We start from the raw sequence: 18,309 nt of genomic DNA on the forward strand, positions 1-18,309 counted from the left end.
CCACTTGAGAATCACCTCCCATGTAAACTACCCTAAGTAAGATCTCTTCTCATTGAAGGGTAAGACAATCGCAGAAGTTCCTGTCAATATTTCCCAATCAATGAAGGTCACTCTGAGATAGGGATATGAGAAAACTCCAGGTAGCCAGTGTGCCTGCAGAGAGTCATGCCCCATTTTAATGCCAGCGCAGGCTGGGAATTTGCATGACAGAGGGATTGGAGCAGGATCTTGGAAGGCCCAGGAGCAGTGGGGTTTCTGGAGCTTGGGACAGACATGGAGAAAGTACAGAGATGGCCTCCACCTATCTTAGAGGATGCTGTGTCTATAGCAGCCAACAGATGTCTCAAAGGTAGGAATCAATCTATAGTTAGAAATAGGTGACTCTTAGGTTTTTGAAATACCACTGTAACTTTAATTTATTAGCTTTCCATAAAAACACACAACACACACAATCTACAGTATACAAAGTATAATTTACAAAAATATAAAATCTTGGTTATTTTTTAGTATTTCAACATATTACTGTATATGTTATTTTCATATGCATGTTTAAAGAACCCACACCTAACCAGCATGATTATCTCTGTGGGGAATGGTGTCAAATGCCCCTCTTTGTTTTAAAATAAAATATATATTAAGAGAACAAAACCAAAATTGGTTATATGTGCATATGTATGTATAAAAGCTTTTATAGTAGAGTGTGAAACAAAACACTCATTCAGGCCCTGTTTCCCTATGTGGCCTGAAAGATTTTAAACTGAACATTTAAACAGAGATTCTTTCCATGTGAAGGGAGCAAGCACCCTAAGATTTGCATAGTCTTCTCAGGTTATGAGATGATAACACATAAAGCCAACACTGAGGACCTGTCCATTTTTGGGTCTTGAAAGTGGCAGTTAGAGCCAATGGGAAAACTTCAGGCCAAGGATAATTCCGGTTTTTTTTTTCCAGGAACTCAGGAAGCATTTAGGTGGCTAAGTCATTAGCAACAAAAGACTCCAGAACGATGACCAGATGGACAGACCTTTCTGGACCCCAGTGGGTTGTCTGTAAGCTCCGCCCTGCATCTGTAGTCACACACTTAGTCAAGTCCTGGCTCCAAAAGGCTCTGAGAATGCCGCTCTGCTGGCTGAGGAGTTGGTGCTGAGACTGCCTTCAACCCTTGGGCAGTCTTACCGGCAAGCACACGTCTCCACGGACATGTTGGGGTACACCTTCAACACCACGTTCCGGTTCTCATCTAGGAAGAGGACCCCAAGGGAGTTCATCTTATCTGGAACACAGCAGGGCTCTGGGATGCCAGGGACGATGCCCACAGCCCTGACAATGCTCTGGATGGTGGCATGGTTGGATGGGCGAACAATCTGCAGGGTGAGAAAGAAGCAGGGTCACCTCAGTGTTCTACCCTCTCTCATCCATCTTCCCACCAGAGCAGTCCTCACAGTGACAGACCATTGACCCAGACTCTGGAAACACTGACCTAGAAGCAAACATAAGTTCCCAGGGATGAACACATATTTCCTCTGAAATCAGGTATAAACAGTTCTAGGCTGAGGTCTGCAAGAACCCCCAGGCCTGTCAGCTTATTCCTGCAGCTGAAGTGATGTTGTAGACCCTCCCTGGCCACTTGGGGGCGCGAGAATGTCACATATCCCTGAAAGGCACCTGGAGCTGACAGAAACTGTCCAGGGTGAAAGCTGAGGGTATGGCTCAGTCAGCATTGCTTGGAGGGCCAGATGCCCAGACTTCACAGTCTGAGGAATATAGACGTGCCTCTCATGGAATCTGTTCTGAAGGAGAAGGCTGGGTTGTGTACTGGGGCTTGAAACTTACACTTCCCAGACATGCCTAAATTGGGGTGGCAGGTACAGTTTTACCATATCATCCCCTTCTGCCATCTTAACAATTTTATGGGGTGAATATGACTTTCATTTTACAAGTGAAGATATTGAGACTTAAAATGACTAAATTAGACATGACCCCTTGGTTAGTAAGTGGCCTGCCTCCATCTATGAATATAGCTGAGTCACTCAATTCAGCTCATTAATGACAAGAAGGACTTCTTAGATGAGGAGGAGGAGAGGCAGCAATAGCAGGACAAGGACACCCTCATGTGTAGGGTTATGGTTAGTGTGCTGGCTGGTGTCCCAGAAGGTGGGGAGGCAGCCAGTTAGGTAGATAAGGTAAGCATGAGGTCAGCCAGCTGCAAGCCTGTAGATTCTGGTCTTACACCTGTCCCCACTGGTAAGCCCTTTTAGCAGATCCCCTCTCCCCATTGGGCACTTACCTTCCTCTCTCTCACACATTCATGGCCTTGAGGAGAAACCCCTTAATTCCAAAATAGATTAATGTGGCCCCACATCTGTTTATGGGCTCTCCCACCTGGCTGATTTATTGAGGTTCAAATTGGATTTATGCACTGACTTCCTTTCTAGTAGGGCAAGCCATGAGGATTCTGCAGAGTAAGCAGGAGGAAACTGTGCTACGTGCCAGAGGTTAACATGGCCAATCCACTTCAATAAAGGCTACTGGAGGATGATGGACAGAATCAAACCTGGCTGGGATAGGGAGAGGAGGATCTGAAACTTCAGGAATGGCACAATGAAAGGATCCAGTGTTTGTCTTGCAGACTACCCTGCGTGTGCCCTAGGGAGAGAGAAGGAAGCCCACACTGGGGGGGCCACTGAGACTAGCAGCCAGCTGGTCACAGACAGCCGTGCCTGGGGATCCAAGCCAGGAACAGTAGGAAAACTTCTGCCAGGAAAGAAGCTTCTAGGACCTGTCTTGTCCACAGGGTACAGCTTGGACTCAACCTCTGTAGGTGGCTGCTCTGTAGGAGTGCCCTTCTGAAGTGAAGGGTTTTCCTGCTTTTCAGGAGAGATGTTCAGATTTTAAAATTCCAATGCAAACAAGAGAACACCTTAAAAAACCCAGACAAATTAAATATCTGTGGACAGTATCCACCCAGCAGATTCCCACTTGGCTCTCTCTGTTTACCTATTCTTTGCCTCTGTAGATGGGATGTGTTATTCTACTCATTTTGCAGATGATGAAACAAAGGTCACCCAGGCAGAGGGACTTGCCAGAGAATTGCCCGGCAGAGGGAGCCTAGCTGAGAGTTAGGATTAGGCAATAGGCAGAACACAGAGGAGGTACTCAAACCCATCCTACCTTAGGCATTGGGAACTCGCAGGCTCCTGCGCAGTAGTAGGCATCAAAGGATTTGGGCGAAATGATCCATTCGTTCCACCCAATGTCTGCGAAATCCACCTTCAGATACCTCCGGCTACAGACTCGCGGTTCGTCCCACTGTCTTTTCCGGGCTTTCTGCATAGTCTTTTCATCGAAGTCCAGCACTTGCGAGGAGGCCACGAACTCATCCTGGCCTTTCTTTCTGCGGTCCTTGCGCCCAGGCCGGGGCTTCAGCGCCCGGAAGGGGCTGGGCCATAGCTCGTGCTTGTGGTAGTACTGAGCGTGGGGGATGTGTCCTGGCCTCTCATCCAGTCCCGGCAGCTCATTGTCCTGGAGGGGCCCGGAGGCCTGCGCGGCCCGGCGCACACGGGGGTCCGCCGAGCTGTTGGGGGCTGCGCCGGGCTCTAGGTCTCCAGCTGGAAAGGGGTCGTATCTTTGCAGTGTCACTGCCACGCTGTTGGGCTCGGAGATGGCCAGGTCATTGGCGTATACAAGGATGTAGGGAATGTAGGGACTGGGCCTGGGAACCCCACGGTCCTTCTCCCCAGAAGCCAGCTGGGCAGAGAGGAGCAGCTCGCCATCCCGACGGGCCGCTTTGACTATGGAGGAGATGTCCTTGGCCTGCCACAGACCGCGTGGCGGGGGCGCCAGGGCCATGGCCCCACGAAGTAGCCCCTGCGTGGCTGTATTCTGTGACAGGCTGCGGAAAAATAGGTGCTGGCGAACTGGCGGGCCTGGTGGCAGGAGGCGACAAGAGGAATTCTTGGCCCGTGGCTTGCATAGCATCTCCCGCGCGCGGGGCCACCGCGGCGGCTCCAAGTAGAAGTGGAAAGTGGCGGTGAGTATTATTTCTGACTCTTGCATGGAGGTCAGGTTGAATAAATACACGGCCTTCTGGTTGACCACTTCTGCGCGGAAAAGACAGACCACAGCATGTTAGGTTCTCTCGAGGAGCACCTTGCTCACTAGGTCGCTCGCCCAGGGCTGGGGTGGTGGAACAAAGTCCACTGACCCAGCACTTCCAGGCAGGGGACCACGCTTTGCTTTACTCATCCTCTGCAATCTTCCTACTAAACTGATGGGGGCGCCCTTTGGTATCCTCAATGAACATGTGCAATTGAGATCAGCAAAAGAAGATTGTCACTTTCTCCTTGCAAAAGACAGGGAGGAGGAGGAAGGAGGGACAGGGGAGAGAGAGAGTGAAAGAGGGAGTCGGGGGAGAGAGAAAAAGAGGAAGGAAAAGAAAGAAGATGTTTTAAAAGAAAAAGTAGACAAAGATGGGCATCTAGGTCGGCTTGATCTTAAAGTTCCTGTTTCCTCACCTGTACTGCTTCTTAAAGAAAAAATAAGCAAGTGTCACTGACACCTTCATTAAGTGCTCAAAATGGCTTGGGCCCAGCCTCAAGCATCCCCTTCAGTTTTTGCACAGTCCTCTATGCTATGCAATCAGATTTTAATGCAATTTATATAAAATGTGATCATTCTTCAAAATGAGGTGAAACAAGGAGACCTTCACATTTTTCATTGCATTCTGAGAACCTTTTACAGGAAATTGAGGTTAAAAGCAGTTATTTGACCATCTGCCTTATGACTTTTAAGATTGTTTTACAACGAAGGAGCAATATAGGAGTGCACAGGTCACTCAATGAGGTTGCTCTCTGGAGGTGCATGTCATTGTAAGGACCATCACCACTCAACATCTAGTGTGGCCCAAGAATGTTCCAGCCTGTTTCCTTGGGGTGGCTGACCACCCTTTCCACCAAGTGTTTGCCAAGATCAGCTGCAGTTCCAGGAAGCTGCCTCAGCCTTGGCAGCAACATAAGCTCTCTTCAATAACCAAGTCCTCTTTAGGACTCAAAGGTGAGGAAGACAGTCTTTCTTGATGCTTCCTTCTGATGCTGAAGATCAGAGAGGCCAGGGTGGGCTTCCTTCCTGGGCTTCCTCCGTGTCCTTGCCACCAGTGTCTGTTTGTTAGGTACAGCCAGTAAAAGACCGGAGTTTCTAAACCCAGGAAGTATGTGGGGGAGAAGGCACTGGGATCCCCAAGGGACATGCAGAGACTACAATTATTTGACACCTGTATCCAGAAAATTAGCTGGGATTTTTAAAAACCACAACCATCAGTTTAATATTCTTTGTTTCTATTGGGAAGGAAGCATAATTCTATTGGGAACTTTCGCAGACTCTTAATGGACTGTGAGAGGAAGAAAGGAAGGGAGAAACATGTATGGAGGACTCAATAAGTACCAGTCAAGACTAGAGATGTCATCTCACCTAATCCTAACAACACATCCACAAGGGAGGTGTCACAGCCCCTCCAAATGCATCATTCATAAGAAGCAATGGTGGGTTTTGCTGCACATTTAAATTTGGCTTCTCCAAATACTGTAGCCTTGAGTATCATGGTCTTGAGTCCCACATTCTAACCAGAACCCCTGAGGTTCTGACTATGAGGAAGTTTGGAGAGCACCCCAGGTAGCAGGATGTGTGATCTATAGTATTCCTTAGCTGGAAACTTTAGGTAGTTGTCCCTGCTCTCAGCCACAGCTTAGGGCCCCTGAATTGCATGCATGCAGATGCATCCAGAGAGCCAGTCTGTGGTTACTCGTGCCTCAAGCCCTTTGACCATGGGTAGGTGAAGTTTACTACCAATGCAGCACCCACTCCCAAGCTAGGAAACATCCTGGGAAACAAACCCCAAGCCCCATGGAACCCTATCATGCTCTCTATCTTACTTTCCTCATCTGCCTCAAAAAAACAACAGAATTTCAAGCAAACACAATATGTGTCATATGCTGGATACAAGGGAGGTGTCCCCAAAGGTGGACATCTTTGTCCAGGAAGCATCCCTGCCACTTTCATTGAAAGGACAGAGAATGGCAGAGCAAGCCCCTCCTATACCAACTAGAGCACTCTCACTCACCCATCCTCATAGTCTCTGGGTTCTGACCCAGCTAACATAGCAAAAGTGTTTTCCTTTGATCTAGTTCTAGTCTTATCGCACTAATTATTCACTAACTGATCAAGAGTGGGGAGGAACCTCAGAGGTCATATAAGAAAGTAGAACTCCTACTTCATTCCAGCTTGAATGAATTTGGCCAGAGGGAGCTCATGCCTTACTGTACATCCACTCTGTGAAGACCCACCCTGCTGGGAACTGTTGATTCCAAACAGGTCTGCTCAACTGCAGAGCATGAGGGACCACAGGCTGACCTTTTTTCTATATGTGCCTATTTGCATACCATGCAGGAGCTCCAGACTGTTGCTGAAAGTAGGGACACCTATCTGAAGCTTTTTGCTAAGAGGTGCCCAGGCTACAAACGAGAAGCCCCCAAAAGAAGTTTCCATGTCTTAATAACTTTGCTGGTACCCTGTGGCTCATGTCTCACAGCCAAGGAGAAGAGATCCTTCCTGTATCCCTCTCCCTCTTTTATTATTTCTTCCATCCTGCTTCTTTTTTTTTAATTTTTATTTTTTAGTTGTAGTTGTACACAATACCTTCATTTTATTTATTTATTTATCTTTATGTGATGCTGAGGATCGAACCCAGGGCTGCACACATGCGAGACGGGCGGAGCGCTCTACCATTAAGCCACAACCCTAGCCCCCATCCTGTTTCTTAATAAGCATTTGCAAAATTCTGTTTATGACTAAGTGTCAGGCTTTCTGGGGTCCTGGAAAAGGTGGTCAAAGCTGTCCTGGATGAGCTCAGCTTGGTGAGGAGACAGATTGATTATGGTGATAATACACAACTACAGCACTTAGTCATGTCACAGCTTTACAGAGCACTGTCCCAAGTGAGGCCCTATGTGCTGGGAGCATCAATCACAGATGACCCCTATCAGAGCCCTGTATTGCCCCCAAACAAAACTCTACTTCTTACCAAGGCCCTATTTGATCTGACTTGTGGAGCTCTCCACCTTCATCACCTCCCTTACCCCATCCCTGACCGTCTTCCACAGTCACACTGGCCTTGTCCTTCCTAGAAGGCTCTGTCTCAACTATTCCTTCTGCTTTTGTGCTCCTCCTCTGGGTCTCCACCCCTATGGTATCCCCAACAAAGGGTACCCTTGGCTTCTTGGCTAATGAGCCACCATCACTCTGTCTACCCTCCACTTCATTTGTCAGAGCACTTCCTGACATCTGATACTCCATGAGGGCAGGAACCTTGCCGGTTTTGTTCTTTACTACATCCCTGCATCCTATCACAAGGCCTGGTGACAGTTGGTACTCAAGAATGTGTGTTGAATGATCAAATTCTTGTACATATCCTGACCAAGTGGCCTCTGCATTGTAGGAGGGCAGGAAGAGAAAGAAGGAGAGTAGGATCTGTCACTTCATTTAACACTTGAGGAAGTGGGGAGGGGCGCTCCTGGCCTGCTGCCCTGGAGTATAGTAAACACACCCTTAAGAAGTCCAGAAAGCCTCATTCTTCAGAAAGATACAGCTGATGATGCAAATATAACTGGCAACACTGTGTAGTGGGGTCTTTAGCCAGGGGCTTCCCCTTGTGACTCATTTTTCTCATTTTTAAATAGCAAATGCAGGTTGAATATCCCTTATCCAAAATGTTTGGGATCAGAAATATTTAGGATTTTGGAATATATACATATACATGAGATATCTTAAGGGTGGAGCCCAAATCTAAACACAAAATTCATTTGTGTTTCACATATCCCTTATACACATGGTCTGATGTTAATTTTGTACAATATTTTTAGTGTATCTATTTTGTTTTTTTTAACCCGGGACTGAACTCAGGGCCACTTATACCAGTGAGCCACATCCCAGTCCATTTTTGTATTTTATTTAGAGACAAGGTCTCACTGAGTTAGTTAGAGCCCTGCTAAAGTTGCTGAGTCTGGCTTTGAACTCAACAATCCTCTTGCTTCAGCCTCCCAAGCCGCTAGGATTACAGGCGAGAGCCGCCACACCCAGTTTGTATCTCTTTTGACTGGGACATGTCATATGAGGTTGCATGTGAAATTTACCACTTGTGGCATCATGTCAGTGCTCAAAACATTTTATAGTTTGGAGAATTGGGGATTTAGGATTTTAAGATATGGGACGTTCAACCTGTAACACTGTTTGTTAATTATGGAATTCTGAGCTCCAACCGTAAGTGCATGGCCCTATACTAAATATCCCTCATTTTTACTTTGAGAGGAGAAAGGATGGGACATTTATTCTGTGCACAAAGAGCTGGACCTTCAGAAAGGGTAGATAACTAGCCTAAAGCATTGTAGCTGGTAAAGAGCAGAGCCAGGGCATGGACCCAGGTCTGTCTGACCCCAAACCCACCCCCTTTGCTCCCCTTTGATCCCCTATGTGCTCTGGCTATAATCCCAATGGTGTGCCTAAGAGCAGAGGGACAAAAGATCACATGCTGTGAACAGCACTGTGTTTTGCAAACACAAGCCATTATCTGGCTGTTTTTGAGTTTTGATTCTCTAAGAAGGAAAGGACTGACCTTACTTGCACAAGCCGATCTTTCTGTAGATCTCTGAAATTCTCAGGACCCTGACCACTCAGACTCCTTCCTGAGGTCAATGAAATTGGAACAGATTCCTTCCTGGCAACACTCAAGCCAAAAGCAGCCCCTTGGATGGCTCTACAAAAAAACGGAATCCAAGCCACCTGGAAATCTGTCCCTGCACTGCCCCTGAAACAGACATCAGAGTGACAAGAGTAAGAACACTGAACCGAAGGGTATAAGCTTCAACACAAGAGGGAAGCGGAAGCAGTGGGCCAGCTCATGGGCTGCAGAGAAAAGAGGGGGAACTGGCAGGTACTGAGTGCCTGGTGTCTAGTTCCATGCAGGTTCCAGGAGCAGTGTTTAACTCCTCCTTGAATCATTTACTAGCTGTGGATCTTAGGCAAGTCATGAAACTTCTCTTTACCTCAGTTTTCTCATCTGTAACCTGGGCAGAGTGTTTGTATGCATCTCCTCAAGTTGTGAAATTGGCTCTGCAGGGCTTGCTTGAATCTCAGTGCCTGGTACCCAGGACATGCTCAGAATACATGGTCAAGTGGCTGCAGGGACTGTCATAACCCTCAGAGCCCCTGTCATAACCCTCAGAGCCCCTGTCCTTGCTCCCTGACCTCCTGCCAAGGAGGAGGCCTCAATACCTATCCAACAACCCTAAGCAGGAGCTTGTCTCTTTCCTTCTTCTTTCTAACCAACCCCCAGTTCCTGTTGTCTTTGTATCCAGTTTGTATAATGACTGTGGATGCTTCATCCTTTCTGCCATAGCCTTCACCCAGGACTGGTCATCAAGAAACTGTCACCCCTGGCCTCACACTCATATTTCAAAAGCAAATCATCTATGAGAGCTGACGGGCTAATACTATGCAAAGAACCTTTGCAGATCAATAAGAAAAAAGACAAAACCCCATAGGAGAGAGCAATTTTCACAGGAAAAACTATAATTGGGCAACAGGCATGTGAAACAGTTCAGGATGATCAGGAATGGAAAATAAAAAGTAATTTCAAACAAGAATACTTCTATGTTGAAAATATGATCCCATTAAGGTAAAAACAGGGTGTATACATATATAAATATCCATGTATATGTATATATGTATATATGATATATATGGTATCTGGGTTCTGACCCAGCTAACACAGCAAAAGTGTATTCCTTTGATCTAGTTCAAGAATATATATATGCCTGAAATTTTATTAAAATATTATATTTACTCTGGTTAAATCTGCATCTGTGATTATCTTTTTTTTTAACGGTGATTTTCTATGATTTCTAGATTTTTTTCCATTAAACATGCATTTAAAAGCCTTCTCTCCTCCTATTCCCTCTCCTTCCTCTCCCTCCGTCTCCCCAGTCATGCACATTGTTTTCTGCCCCACTGGATACAAGCAAACTTAAGGCTTTCTGTGGCCTGGCGGCAATCTACTTGTCTACCTGCCCCCCCCCTCTCTCTCTCTCTCTCTCTCTCTCTCTCTCTCTCTCTCTCTCTCTCTCTCTCATATTATAAACCAAACACTTTGCAATACTCAGCACCCAGTGGCTGCTTCACCTCCATACCTGGCTACACTGCACCTGCCTATCACACTCTGTTGTGGCCTTCCCTGCTCTAAAAGACTTCACTGGCCTCTCCCTACCAGGTCAGTGCTGCTCTTGGTTCTCTTGCAGAGCTCCTTTAGCCTTTCACTGCTACCTTGCACATTCCAGTTTCCTGCAACCCTGTTTCTCTACTGACTTCAACCTGTCCTGACAGCTCATAAGCTTTTCTCATGAGGGCCAATATTTTAGGCATCTTTGTGTTCTCTGAAGTTACCATACCTTCCACCAAATAAAATGCTTAAGAAATACCTGGAATTATGTTTTGGATGTGGTTTGTCATTCCAAGTTTCATTTTTGGGAGCTTGATCCCCAGTGTGGTACTGTTGAGTAGTGGGATGTAATGGGGAATAAGATTATTGGGAGTGTTGCCTAAGAAGACAGTTCTCATGAGACCTCAGTTAGTTCCTGAGGGAGAAATTGTTAAGCCTCTTTAACCCCCCACCAGACTGTCAAAGTCTACTCTTCCCTGCCCACCCACATAGGGCTCAGTGCCCATATGGGTTTAAAACCTTGCTTACCAATTAACTCAATCCTTGAAGACTTTAGTTGAGAAAGCATGGCCAGCAATGTCACTTCTGCAATAAAGTATGAGCGTGCCCATTGTGCCCAACCACCTGCTGCAGCTGGGCATGGAGGTGAATGGTTCTGTCCTTCTGCTTTCATGCAATGGAGATAGTACAAGCAGCAGTGGAACATAGGATTTTAACCCCATAAAGGGGCTGAGACAGTACCTCAGATATAGCACTCACATTTTACAAATAAGGAAACTGAGATGGGGGAGGCAATACATAGTGGCTGTAGTTGCTAAGCAAGTCCCATCTACCAGGCCATTACCATTCTCACTGCTGCCTACCACCACCACCACCACCCATCTATGTCAGAACTAAGCCCAGAGCCCGGGAGGCATAAAATGGAACGGATGAGTATGAGAAATCGTAATTCTGGCACAGTCCGGAACCTTTTAACAAATCCCTCTTTGAAACCCTGAGGCAAACTTCTGCATAAATCCCAGCCTCACCAGCTACTGGCTATGTGCTGTAGCACGTTACTTTCCCTTTCTAAGCATTAGTTGCCTTGTGTGTATGGAGAGGAGATGAGGATTTGATGGGAAGGTCTCACTGGCCCCTCCCTACTCTCTGACCTCCTGTCCTGCCATGTGATCTCTTACTTTGCCATCTGCCATGCTGTGACATAGCTAGGGGGTAGCCTTACACAATGTTCTTTGGACTTTCAGCCTCCCTCCCCCCACTGTAACTTACTTAGCCTTAGGTATTTCGTTATAGCAACAGAAAACTTGGGAAGCTGAAATGAACTTGAAGTTTGGCAGTTTTGACAAATGGGTATTATTACTTTCATTTTGAAGATGAAGGAAACAAGCTGAGTGTCCCAGTGGTAGGTGTTGAAACTTAGATTTAACCACAGGTCATTCAGGGGGAATAAGGGGAGCAGGTGGACTAATCTTAACCCATGGGGTCAGGTTCAAATGGTCTCCTTATTGATAAAGACTTAAAAGGGAACAGAATTCACTTTAGGGAGTAGTGGAGGGGAAAGAAGGAAGGTTGTTGTGATAATAGTTATGAGCTAATAAATTGTTGACACATGTGCCAGGAACTGTTATAAGCTCAGGCTCACACCTCCTCACAAATGAATGCCTGGATCAGGAAGCAGGCACATCGGAAGACTGGCACAGGGCTGGGTATAAAAAACCTTAGAGGACTCAATGGAGGGCATGAGAAGCCAACACCTCACTCTATGCCAGGCATAAAACCTAGCTTATCACATCAAATCCTCATCTCTTCTCCATACACACAAGGCAACTAATGCTCAGAAAGGGAAAGTAACATGTGCTACAGCACATAGCCAGTAGCTGGTGAGGCTGGGATTTATGCAGAAGTTTGCCTCAGGGTTTCAAAGAGGGATTTGTTAAAAGGTTCCGGACTGTGCCAGAATTACGATTTCTCATACTCATCCGTTCCATTTTATGCCTCCCGGGCTCTGGGCTTAGTTCTGACATAGATGGGTGGTGGTGGTGGTGGTAGGCAGCAGTGAGAATGGTAATGGCCTGGTAGATGGGACTTACTTAGCAACTACAGCCACTATGTATTGCCTCCCCATCTCAGTTTCCTTATTTGTAAAATGTGAGTGCTATATCTGAGGTACTGTCTCAGCCCCTTTATGGGGTTAAAATCCTATGTTCCACTGCTGCTTGTACTATCTCCATTGCATGAAAGCAGAAGGACAGAACCATTCAACTCCATGCCCAGCTGCATCAGGTGATTGGGCACAATGGGCACGCTCACATTTTATTGCAGAAGTGGTCTTGCTGATTGAGGTAATCGGTAAGCAAGGTCTTATACCCATATGGGCACAGAATGCTCAGCACAACGCTTTGTACTCTCAGGGGAATAATATGCACCAATACTTAATCTGGCAAATGATGGGCTCAGAGCCTATGAATATTATCTCATTTCATCTTGGTTTTAATCCCCCAGAGGAAATATTGGCATGCCTGCCCATTTTATAGATGAGTACGATCAAATCTACATAGCTTTACTGATTCATCCAGGGTCATTGATGCCAGATGATTCTTAAATGGCTTAATTTAATAATGTTGCTCCACAAATGAACCCCAAGTGATGAATTAAAGTTATCAGAAAGGATGGAGTTCAATCCAATTGGCCTGGAGCCCTAGAACGGTGACATGGGAGTTTTCTCTGGTGGATAAGGGGATGCATTTCTTTGTGACAAGGGCTCCCCTGTCCTTGAATACAGGAGGCGAACCTTCCCAAGTCTGGTTCTGTGGCCACCGGTGTTGCATAGAGTCACACAGCATAGAGTCATCTTATTTGTAAAATTAGAGTGCATTGAGCAGTAGCTGATAGATCTGACCTGGTGTCTGGCCCCAAAGCTAGCTGGGCATGTTCCCCTCCATCTCAGGAGGGAAGCACACAGACTGAAGAGTTTCTCCTGATGAATGGCCTCCTCCCCCACAGGGCTGCAGAAGACCTCCACCCACATTTGCTGGAACAGCATTCTGCAGCTATGAGTAGTCACCATGACAACCAGGGTCTTCCCATTACCCTTGCTGCCCAGGCTGCACCTCCTCTGTTTGCCCCAGGGCTTCCAGAAGCAGTGTGGCTCTCCCCAGCCCTGCCCATAGACTCCTAAGGCTGCAACCCAGAAGCACCCTGGGCAGGGAAGGCTTCTGCCAGTGGCCTCTACCCAACTCCATCCAAAGTATGAAGAAAGCAGAAAGTGGGGTAAGGACAGAAAAGGAATGGGATGCTGCTACTGACCAAGCTTCTGGTAGTCTGAACACTTCATGATAATGCCCCCAAATCCCCAGTCCTTGGCACCAAGGTCCTTCTCAGTGCACTTTGCTTCCTCTCCACCAAAACCATTGACTTTCTCCAGCTGGAAGTTTTCTACCTAACCCAGTGCTTGGTATTTCCATCAGGGTTCCTTAGGTCCACTGGACCCTGCCCTCCTCATCCAGCAAGTGCCCACAAAACTGGCCCTTATGACATGGATACTCCCCATGCCAACTTCCACCCTTTGCCTCAAGCCTTGTGTATGCGGTAGTATGTGTCTATAAGGTTTGGGTGGCCCCCAGAAGCAAGAACTCTGTGCTAGGCAATGCCCTTTGGTGTTCCCCTGGAGGCTGCCTCTTGGCACAAAGTGCTCAGTGAATTGTCGGTAAATGAATGAACGAATGAATGAGTCAATGAAGAGCAGGAAGAGGAAAAGTAGGGGTGCAGGAGTGAGAAGAGTGGACAAGTGAGGAAAGGAAATAATGAGAGGGGTTCCCCCCCCCCCCGGGACGTCCTGTACTTACCCAGCCGGGCACGGAAGCTGCGCACAGTGTTGCCTCCTCCCGGCTGCGTGCCCCGCAGGCTGTACTTTTCATAAAGCCTGAGCATGTGGACAGCGACCATGTCCTGGGCACCGGGGCCCAGAGCTGCGGTCGCATCTCCCAGGGACTGCTGGGGGTCCTTGTCCCCCTGCAGGCCGTGGACTACAGCGGGCAGTGCGGACCAGGAGGGGGCCGTGTGGCTGCAGCCCGCAAACCGGAGCAGCAGAAGCAGAGGCAGCAATTGGGGCCCCAAGTTGGTCCAGGCGGGGCCAGGAGCCATGGCGGGGTGAGGATGGCGAAGAGCAGGAGCCCAGGAGGACTGTGAGCGCGGGCGCAGCGGAGGCTGCGAACCGATCCCGCGGCAGGAAGGTGTACACGGAGTCCGGGGAACCGAGGGCGCAGGGATGTGGACAGCTAGATCTGCGTGAGGCGGGCAGCCGTGTGCGCGGTGCATCCACACGGCCCGAGTTCCGGGCCAGCCGTCGCAGTCGTCTGAAGCCGCGCGGAACACCGCAGAGCCCAAGCCCGCGCGCTGCCTTGGCTGACTCGGGCTGCGAAACTTTGCAGCTCACAGCGCGCCCGGGCTGGCGGGTTCGAGGGGCGGGGCGGGGCGGGGCGGGGCGGCAGGCGTCGCCCTCCGGGGGACCTAGCTAAGCGTCCAGTATCACTCCAGGCGGCCGCGGACAGGGCCCTTCCTTGCCAGGCTGTGATGTGCGTGCGCACTTGTGTGCGGCGTGCGCGCGCTGGGGTATGCGCCCGAGTGTGCGCCCGCGACTGTGGGGGGCGTGGGTGTGGGCGAGCGCGCTCACCGCTCCCCTGCAGAGAGTCCGAGACCAAACCTAGCTGCCGGCTCCGGTGTATTGGCGCCGACAGCCTGGCCAGGGCTGCAACGGGGCTGGGAGGCTTTTGGAGGGGGGCCCGCCTGCCGGGTTGCCCCTGCAATGGCATGCGATGGCATGGTTGTGCGGTTGCAAGATGACAGCTCCCCCGTGAGGACCCGAAAAGGGATGTGTGTGCGCCCAGTTGTTGTCTCTGAGCCAGTGTGTGTCCAAAATGCAAGAGTGCAGGCTGGGAACACGGACCCTTCCTGGGGAGGCTGTGGAATGAAAAAGAAGCCCTCACTCCAAAGCTCTACCAACTCAAGGCAATGACAGCAAGATCCTGATTAAAATTCAGTTAGCTGATTAACTGACTGAAGCTTTATTTGGCAACAATGAATTCAGTTGTTGAAGAAATACATCAGAAGTGTTTATTAATCTTTGGTCAAGACTGCGTGAAAAAGGACATGCTTTCAATTTGCTTTAAAATAATAATAATAATCCCCCAAAAGATCAGAGGAGGGAAGAGAAATCCCTGGCTTTCCCAAGAAGGGTCCCCAGTGAACGGTGGGTCTAGTTGAGTCCCTGGTTGCTGCCCCTTATCTTAACCCTGTAGGAGAGTGTCCTCAACTTTGTTTCTCCTCTAACTGGCTCAGTGTTACTTCCCGTGGATAGAATTCAGGAATCTGTGAACTTAATGAGGAAAAATTAGATCTTTATGTTCACTGTCTCTGGGTTTAGTATTTCTTGATACTCTAAATCCAACCAACCTGTGACTTTTTCACCAATAGGCACCAGCCACAGAAATTTTCATATAGCAGGAAAGTTGTTTCAAATCTCTCAAAGTGCATTTTTGCTCCTCATTTCTTTGAAATTACAGTAATTATTATGCCAGCTGCTATTTAAGGAATTAATGAAAAAATGACATGTTACTATGTTGCCAAGTTGTTTTCAATACTACTACATTTAATCAATAGTACATTAAATAGTACATTTAATATAATTACTTTCTTTTGTAACCCTGCACATTTTATTTTATTTTATGCATTTAAAAACATCTTTGGAGAAGGATTCCATAGGCTTCACCAGACTGAAAAGGGGGTCCAGGGTCCTAAAAATTTAAGAATCCAAGAGAAGGAAAGGATCCTTTTCAAACCCATATTCTTTCAGAATGCTCCTGGACACCATCTGGACTACATTTTAAAGGACTATCTGCAAACTTGTGAACCACTGTTTCTTTCACATGGTGACTTTTGAGCTTTGTGAGTCAAAATAGTTCTTGGAGGGCTCACAATGCAATAATTTAAAAATCGCTGAGGGGCTGGGGTTGTGGCTCAGTGATAAAACACTCGCCTAGCATGTGTGAACCCTGAAAAAATTGCTGAGAAAAGCTTCTGTTAGTGGGTAAAACATTGGTAATTTTTTAAAAATCTCATACTGTCCAATTAGAGGTGATCTTATTGAAAGCCCCTGAACCTCAGTCCTTTAGCTTTTGGAAACTGTAGCGAAGCATTTGTTATACAAAATTACATATAAGAGGAAGTGAGGGGAAAGGGGGAAAAAAACAAGAGAGAGAAATGAATTACAGTAGATGGAGTAGAGAGAGAAGATGGGAGGAGAGGGGAGGGGAGGGGAGGGGGAATAGTAGAGGATAGGAAAGGCAGCAGAATACAACAGACACTAGTATGGCAGTATGTAAAAAAGTGGATGTGTAACCGATGTGAATCTGCAATAATGTATACGGGGTAAAAATGGGAGTTCATAATCTGCTTGAATCAAATGTATGAAATATGATATGTCAAGAGCTTTGTAATGTTTTGAACAACTAATAATAATTAAAAAAAGGAATTGAAACTTAAAAAAAGAAAGAAAATTAGTTCACATTGTGTTCCACTTCCTGTTAGTATAGTTCCCATGTTTTCTGTGAACCCATTTCCCAAAATGGTTTGCCTGGAGGTGAGATGAGGAAATCTCAGTTGCAGGCTTGAATCTCTTCTTATAAATGATCTACCTCATCTTTTACTGTCCCCTCCCCCACCCCACCTCTTTCCTTCTCCATGTGTCCCTCACTTCCCCTCTGCCCCCCTTTCCCCTTCTCCCCCAGAATGCCTCTGACCTGCACCAGCTGGGGGTAACCTCTGCTCAGGGGTAGTTTTGTCTCTGCTGGGGCCATACACAATCAAGGCCTGTGAAAAGGAGGGTGAGTCCGCAGGAGGCCGGCACAAGCTGGGCTATTCGGGATCTGCCTCCATTAAAGCCTTCTCGCCCTCCTTAACTCATTCTGGCTCCATTCAAGCCAGCCTGAGGGTCAGGCTTTAGCTGGCACTAAAACCTGTAGGGTACAGATTCTCTGACATTGTTGAGAAAGAATTAAGGCATCAGCCAAAGACGGCTAATATTTCTTGCTTCATTTTATTGTTGAGCAGCGGGACTGTAAAGTTTTGAACACTGGAGCACTGTGGCCCCCTTTCATGTGGCCGAGATGATGGGATAAAAATGTGTTTGGTGAAGCAATTCAGATTACCACTGGGTCACATCCTCGCTGGCTCTCAGCACAGCCCTCAAAATGGTACAGCTCAGACAAGAAACAATCTGTGTAATTGCAGCTCATGCTGAACAGTGTTTCTAGCATGGAAATAAGGCTAATTTGGATCTTGCCAATGAATATATTTTGATTTTAATAGCTCAGGCCGCAGCTCAGAATAAGAGTTGAGATGGCAGACTGTGAATACAAGTTCTCCAATCTATGGTTTCTGACAGCCTCCTACACAAGTATCTTGCTTCTGGGGGTATCTTAGCTATATTTACCAGAGATGCTGAGGTCTCAAACTGATCGTTGAGATGAGGAGTATTCTCTTCACAGAGGGGAGATGTTGTTTGGGTTCTCTTAGTCATCCAGGCCTCTTTGCCACACACTTTGAAGATAGGAAGAAGTGAAGAGGGACCTTGGTTAGAAAGTTCTACACTTAAGTAAAGAAGAAAACAAATGGGATATGTCTTTCATCAGAAGCTCTCTCCAAGCAGAGTGCAGCGGCACATAACTATAATTTCATCTACTTGGCCGACCAAAGTAGAAGGACTGCAAGTTTGAGGCCAGCCCGTGCAACTTAAAGAGATCCTGACTCAAAATAAAATGTGAAAAGAGCTGGGGATGCAACTCAGTGGTAAAGTACCCCAGGGATCAATCCCCAGTACCATATACATACATTTAGAAAAAAGAATCGGGCATGTAAGCATACATGAAGTCCTTGCCTAACATGTATGAAGTCGTGAGCTCACTCCATAATACCATAAAAAAACAAAAACAAGCAACAAATAAATGGCCTCTCCCTAAATAAACACCAAATGAAATGTTCGAAAGCAA

At 47.2% G+C, this 18,309-nt stretch overlaps 1 protein-coding gene across 1 annotated transcript; it reads right to left on the bottom strand.

The window, feature by feature from the left end:
- Positions 1 to 389: 389 nt before the first annotated feature.
- Gdf10 (growth differentiation factor 10) lies at positions 390 to 14,702 on the bottom strand. Its single transcript, XM_046446745.2, has 3 exons — positions 14,110 to 14,702; positions 3,172 to 4,100; positions 390 to 1,364 (listed from the first exon to the last, which is right to left on the bottom strand). The coding sequence occupies exons 1-3, from the start codon at positions 14,579 to 14,581 to the stop codon at positions 1,173 to 1,175; spliced, it is 1,593 nt and encodes a 530-aa protein (XP_046302701.1). The 5' UTR covers positions 14,582 to 14,702; the 3' UTR covers positions 390 to 1,172.
- Between the last annotated feature and the right edge of the window lie 3,607 nt (positions 14,703 to 18,309).

Source organism: Marmota monax, unplaced genomic scaffold (assembly GCF_021218885.2).
Source record: "Marmota monax isolate L192 unplaced genomic scaffold, Marmota_monax_Labrador192_F-V1.1 WCK01_AAM20220418_F8-fsc00207, whole genome shotgun sequence".
Classification (NCBI taxonomy): domain Eukaryota; kingdom Metazoa; phylum Chordata; class Mammalia; order Rodentia; family Sciuridae; genus Marmota; species Marmota monax.